The 7,161-nt window shown below is 44.3% G+C and overlaps 1 protein-coding gene across 1 annotated transcript in view; it reads right to left on the reverse strand.

Annotated features, from left to right (window-relative positions):
• Positions 1-356: 356 nt before the first annotated feature.
• CLASP1 (cytoplasmic linker associated protein 1) overlaps positions 357-7,161 on the reverse strand; it is a 301,973-nt gene continuing 295,168 nt past the window's right edge. Inside the window, exon 41 of the mRNA XM_058434402.1 lies at positions 357-3,486. Coding sequence (XP_058290385.1) covers positions 3,400-3,486 — 87 coding nt within the window. The 3' untranslated portion in view covers positions 357-3,399. The remainder of the gene's footprint in view (positions 3,487-7,161) is intronic.

Raw genomic sequence — 7,161 nt, forward strand, 5'->3', positions numbered from 1 at the left:
CATTGTAGCCTCTGCCTCCTGGGCTCAAGTGATTCTCCCGCCTCAGCTTCCTGGGTAGCTGGGATTACAGGCACACCACCACACCCAGCTAATTTTTGTATTTTTAGTAGAGACGGGGTTTTGCCATGTCACCCAGGCTGGTCTTAAACTCCTGAGCTCAAGTGATCCGCCCGCCTCGGCCTCCCAGAATGCTAGGATTACATGGGTTGACCTCTTGATGTCACAAGGGGAAAGGGCTCTTCCGATGTATGATTCCTCCTGGATCCTTTATCGAAATGGCTGTGTTCTGATGGCGGGGGGAGGGGATCAGCTATCTGCAGGGCATGGTGGTGATAAAGACATCATCATGCAGAACATTGAATTAAGTCTCATTTATTCTAGGGCAAACTCAAAAGGGTTTTTTTTGTTTTGTTTTCTTTTTTAGCAAATCCTAGCACATTATTAACAAAAAAAATCTGTACATTTGCCATGATACACTTGAAAGTGAAACAAATAAGATATAAATACAGATGTGGATGTAACATGAAAAAGCCCCCAAAAAACCCAAAAAAACAAAAAAACCCACCCAACCTGGGGGTGTGGGGACCATGCGTGTGAACACAGTGCCAACAAAACTATTTTGGTGGCTGATATTTTTTCAGAGCATTTATTTATTTCCAAACATTATTGTTAGCAAAGTCCTGGTGGGATTCTACAAAGTTCTTATCTGCTGTCCTTTAAAGTGTAACATTATGCTTGATAAATAAAGGGTGGCAGGGAAAGAAAAAGACTGATGAGACAAAATCAGTTGCATTACCTGCACAGGGTGGTAAGCTAGTGAGGCGCGTAGAAAAGGCAGGCCCGTGGCATCGCCGCAGGTCCGGGAAGCACACACAGTGCACTTGAAGGAAGGTGTGTGCCCCGAGGACCGGCTGCACCCTGCCCAGACTCTGGCTGCAGGGGAGGCAGCAGCTTGGAGGAAGCAGGGACTCAGCCCGCCCAGCCCCGCAGTGGAGCAGCAGGGGTCTCGGGCCCTGGCCAGTCAGGTAGACAGGGAGGCAGAGACAGGATTAGGTGCTCTGCTCTTTTGTGTTCTGTTTTTCATTGGAACAGGGGCCCTGCAGGGAGGCGGCGGCAAGGCAAGGCAGCTGCAGCTGTCAGGGTCTAGGGGGCGACGGTGGGCTCGGCGCCCTCCCAGTGAGGTGGTGGCGGCATGCGAGTCTCCTCGGAGCGGCGGAGCAGTTTTCAGATTGAGGCCAAGAGACCTGTGACGTGATTGTATCTCTCTCTAAGTCAGGAGACTGAAGACTGGGCGAGTGACATTCAAGGCTAGCCCTTTGTGAGTACTATGAGGATGTCCAGCAATGTTCAAGATCCTTTCTAAGTACACTGGGGACTGGGGGACCTTCTGGGAGTCAAAGAGCTCAAGGAGAAAGGTCTTTCTAACTGCATTAGAATAAAGAAACTCATGGATAATCTAGCCCGACGCACATTCCTACAACAGAGGGGTCAACAAGAGACTAATTCACTTGTAGAGTGTAAAAAAGAAATACCATTAATGACATATTAATAAACAAACAGTATTTATCAACAAAAGACCTGGTCCTGCTATATTTTGAGCCAAAGCTAGTCAGTAATACCCAACCCCTTGAAACGCATCCCTCAAGTTCCCTAGACAGCAGCAGTGAGGTACCACACATGTGTAGGGTGCACACACACACACACGTACACACACACAGGTCAGCACCCTGGCTTTACTGTTCCTACGCACTATGGGGCCTTCATTTTCAGCGCATGTTTCCAAATACAACATCAGTCTTTCCCAGCTTCCTACATCCAATCCGGAGGGTCAGGGCAGAGGGGTCTGTGGAAATGATGGTAAGAATCACGTGCTCTGGCACCCAGCCTCTGCTTTCAGTCCTAGCAGTTGCAGTGGGCTCTCCACTGGAATAGCAAATACATTATTAGAATTAATCTCAAAAGAAGCATTTTCCTTATGGAAAAATCAGTTCAATTTACAGGATCTAATACAACAGTAAGAGACAATAGAAGTCCTCATGATTGCATTAAGAATTTCCATTTGGCTTAAGAATTTTACTCAGAATTTATTTAACCAGACTCCAAACCTCTAGTTACTTTTATTGGAGTAATTAGGCTCTAAAGGTGTTTTTAAAAAGGGGGCCTAGTGGTTCCTTGAGGAGGAAGAGAGACTCTAAATGTGTGTTCTTTTTAAGTGTGTTTCTAATCCTGTTTTTCTGCAATCTGCTACACCTCATAATTACTTTTTCCTTAAACAGTGACTATTTCATCAACAGACATTCAAGGAACTACTTCAGTTTATAAAATTAAAAAAAAATTGTGATATCCAGTCTCTCTAGGCTTTTCTTGGCTCTTAATCCCACATTAAATGGAGAAGTCAGAACTAAGATGGTAAAGATGTCATTTACCAGATTGAGACCATGTTAGAACTGAACAGCTTAGGCAGAACTTCGAGGAGAGGAAAGAAGTTGGTGCTAAATCTGAATCACCATGTAGCAGAGAGATGAGGGTCTTGGCAGAACCCCCATGACAACAGTGTTCCCAAGGATCTCAGCAGTAAAGATGAAAGACTTCTTCTTTATCTTCTGTGCTTCATGAACTGCCATCTCAGGCATCCCTAAATGATGCCATACATTTATCTTAGTTTTGTGTCCAGATTTAAACTTGAAGAATTCCTTTGCATGGAAACTCTGGGGTAGGGACCTTGTCGGAGTCGATTAGGGAGGGCTGGAAGGAGACTGTTGGGGTGCACTCCCAATTCTATGCTGAAAGCCAGGGCAGTCGGCCTCCAGTCTGGATATGACAAGCAAAATTCCCAGCGTTTGTTAAAAGGCCATCTTCAGACTGTTCTTGCCAAGACTTGATTCCCATTTTTAGTAGGTCTCAGAACACAACTTAAAGATATATCACCTTTCATGGTGTCAGCTGTGAAAGGGGCCCCACACAGACCATACTCACAAGAAAATAGGCTAAGGAGGAGGAACACAAAGTAACACCCCACCCCACCCCCAAATATGTTATTAACTGAAAAAAAATGCTACTTTCTACCAAGTAGTGGCTAGAGCGCTCTGATTTTTAAAAACTGCACCCCAAACACATGGTTTCGCTATCTCAGCAGGCTGTACAAGACATGTTTCAGTATGGCTCTTTTCTGTTCTTATTCCTTTTGTTTTGTATGAGACTGCAATACAGGCCTTGCTTCCTTTACATTCAATACCAGTAAGATTCTACAGAAAAGCTGGAAGGGACCAAAATACTGATTGTAATAAATATTTGTGGGCCTCCTTGTACTGACTGGGCAGCCGATGAAGGGGGTGGGGAAAGGTCTCTGAGAGGCACCACCGATTGCTTCTAGGTCTACACAAGAGACAGGTGCTGCCATTAGCTGTGCGTGGAGACATCGGAGGAGGAGCTGCTGTTGCTGTTGGTGGTCTGGGCCCTCTTTATATATAAGTTTAGTAGCTTCATCTGAAAAGAGAAGATGAAACTGAATTAGCAGGAAGAAAAGCAATCAGAAAGTAGAAAACAGGAAAAAGAATCCCAGGTGACAGTAAGAAAACAGCAAGTCCCTCAGTTCCCTTGGTTGAGGAATTCATTATAAAAACATGTTCTGAGTGCCTGCTGCTCATCCAATGCATCTGCCAGGTGCTAGGGCCACAGAGGGAGGGAGGAGGTCAGAGTCCAGAGGACAGGGAAAAGCAGTGGACAATTACAAGACCACCACCAGGTATCACAACTAGGTGGGCCACAGCAGCTCATGGAGGAAGGGATATGGGGGCAGGGCCATTCATCTCAAGGGTGACTGCAGCCCAAAGGCTCCATCAGAGCCAGGGGAAAAGCAGGGTGAGAACCCTGCTCCACAGGGGTGAAGTGGCTGGGCCAAGGTCAGAGGGCAAATCCTCTAACCTTCACACCTTTAGCCTCTTGAGTAGCTGGGACTACAGGTGTGTGACACCATGCCTGGCAGTACTTTAAATGTAAATGGATTAAACTCTTCAATCAAAAGACAGAAATGGGCAGAATGGATAAACATGTGATCCAATTATATGCTATCTATAAGAAATTCACTTTAGATCCAAAGACATAAATGGATTGAAAATGAAGGGATATAAAAAGATATTCCATGAAACAGTAATCAAAGGGAGCAAGGCTGGCTATACTAATATCAGACAAAACAGACTTGACATCAGAAAAGCTTCTGGAGATAAGACTTCGATGCTCCACCCTCAATAATGGATAAAAGAACCAGACAGATGCTAAGCAAGCAAACAGAGGACTTAACCTGACAAACCAACTTGATCTGACAGAGGTATATGAAACTCAACAACAGAACACACATTCTTCTCAAGGGACACATTAAGTTTCAAATCTATTGGAATTTAATTTGTGATTTAACATACGGTTTATCCTATTCTCCAGGATGGACCATATGTTAGATCACAAATTAAGTTTCAATAGATTTAAAAAGATACCAAAGTATTGGCCGGGCGCGGTGGCTCACGCTTGTAATCCCAGCACTTTGGGAGGCCGAGGCGGGCGGATCACGAGGTCAGGAGATCGAGACCATGGTGAAACCCCGTCTCTACTAAAAATACAAAAAAAAATTAGCCGGGCGTGGTGGCGGGCGCCTGTAGTCCCAGCTACTCGGAGAGGCTGAGGCAGGAGAATGGCGTGAACCCGGGAGGCGGAGCTTGCAGTGAGCCGAGATTGCGCCACTGCACTCCAGCCTGGGCGACAGAGCGAGACTCTGTCTCAAAAAAAAAAAAAGATACCAAAGTATCTTCTCCAACCATAATGGGATGAAATAAGAAATCAATAATAGAAGGAAAACTAAAAAATTCATAAATTTGTAAAAATTGAATTAACATTTTCTTAAACAACCAATGAGTAAAGAAGAGATCATAAGGTAAACTAGAAGACATATTTAAAAAAAGAATTTTTTTTTTTTTTTTTTGAGACAGGGTCTCACTCGGAGGCCCAGGCTGGACTGCAGTGGCACAACCTCAGCTCACTACAGCCTTGACCTTCCAGGATCAGGTGATCCTCCCACCTTAGGTTCCTGACTAGCTGGGACCAGAGGTGCACGCCACCATGCCGAGCTAATTTTTGTATTTTGTAGGATGGGGCTTTGCCATGTTGACCAGGCTGGTCTTGAATCTTGGGCTCAAGCAATCCTCTTGCCTCGGCCTTCCAAAGTGCCGGTATTACTGGCGTGAGCCACCACACCTAGCCTTAGAAAACATCTTGAGACAAATGAAAATGAAAAGACAATTTTTAAGGATGCAGCAAAAGCAGCGCTGAAGAGGGAAATTTAGAGTTATAAATGCTTACATTAAAAAAGAAAGCTCTCTAATCAACAACCTAAATTTTTACCTTAAGGAACTAGAAAAAAGAACTACATCTAAAGCTAGCAGGAGAAAACAATAAAGATTAGAGCAGAGATAAACAAAATATAGAATAGAAAAATAGAGAAAATTGGCTGGGCATGGTCACGCCTATAATCTCAGCACTGTAGGAGGCTGAGGTGGAAGAATCGTTTGAAACCAGTTCAAGACCAGACTGGCAACATAGCGAGACCCCATCTCTACAAAAAATTTAAAAATTAGCTGTGATTATGTGTGCCTGTAATCCCAGCTACTTGGGGAGGGGGCTGAGATGGGAGGATGGCTTGAGTCCAGGAGGTCAAGGGTGCCAGTGAGTCATGATTGTGCCACCGCACTCCAGCCTGAGTGACCAAAAATTAATTAATTATTTATGCATGCACAGACGTGGTCTTGCTGTTGCCCAGGCTGGTTTGGAGCTTCTGGCCTCAAGTGACCCTGCCAAAGTGCTAGAATTACAGGCGTGAGCCACTCACTCCTGGCTCAGTCAAGTAATTTTCAACAAGCATGCCAAGACCGTTCAATGGGGAAAGGATCACCTTTTTAACAGATAAGAAATCGCCATCAGGTTATTTCTTTTCAACAAATGAGATACCCATCCTCATCTCATAGAGGATGGCTATTAGAAATAATGAGAAATAAATCAGAAAAATGAAAAATAAAAACAGAAAATAACAAGTGTTAGTGAGGATGTGGGGAAATTAGAACCCTTGTGCACTGTTGGTCAGAATGTAAAATGGTGCAATCTCTGTGGAAAACAGCAGGGAGGTTCCTCGAAACATTAAGGACTTGAACAGGTGCACCAGTGTTCACAGCATCATTATTCACAAAAGTCAGAAGGTGGAGGCAACCCAGGGTCTATCAACAGATGAGCAGAAAAACAAACTGTGCTATCTACACACAATGGACATTCAGTCTTGAAAAGGAAGGAAATTCTGACAAATGCTGCAACATGGATAAGCCCTGAGGACATTATGCTAAGTGAAATAAGCCAGCCACAAAGGACACATACGATGTAATTCCACTTATATGAGACACCTGGGGTAGTCAAATTCATGGAGATGGAAAGTAGAATGGTGGATGCCAGGGGCTGGGAAAAAAGGAAATAGGAAATTATTATTTAATGGGTGCAAAGGTTGTTTTGCAAAATGAAAAAAGTTTCGAAGATGGATGGTAGTGATGGTTATACAACAATATGAACCACACACTTAAAAATAGTTACAATGGGTCGGATGAGGTGGCTCACACCTGTAATCCCAGCATTTTGGGAGGTGGGTGGATCACTTGAGGTCAAGAGTTCGAGACCAGCCTGACCAACATGGTGAAACCCTGTCTCGACTAAAAATAACAAAAATTAGCTGGGTGTGGTGGCAAGCGCCTATAATCCCAGCTACTCAGCAGGCTGAAGCGGAACAATCATTTGAACCTGGGAGGCAGAGGTTGCAGTGAGCTGAGACCACATCACTGCACTCCAGCCTGGGTGACAGAGTGAGACTCTGTCTCAAAAAAAAAAGTTACGATGGTAAATTTTATTATACCACAATAAAAAGATTGGGGGGGGGGGAAGAAAAGAATGCTTGTTCAAGGTCATAAAACTCGTAAGTGGGGAACAGAGACCAGAAGGCAAGCTGACCCCAAAGCTAGTGTTGCTGCCCTAGCAACACGGCATCTCTCCAAATGTACTACAGAGGTTCCTTCCCTTCATCAGACCTCTTCCTACAGACCCTGGTATCACTTATTTTTTTTCTTAAAAAAAATTTTT

Source organism: Hylobates moloch, unplaced genomic scaffold (assembly GCF_009828535.3).
Source record: "Hylobates moloch isolate HMO894 unplaced genomic scaffold, HMol_V3 SCAFFOLD_24, whole genome shotgun sequence".
NCBI lineage: Eukaryota > Metazoa > Chordata > Mammalia > Primates > Hylobatidae > Hylobates > Hylobates moloch.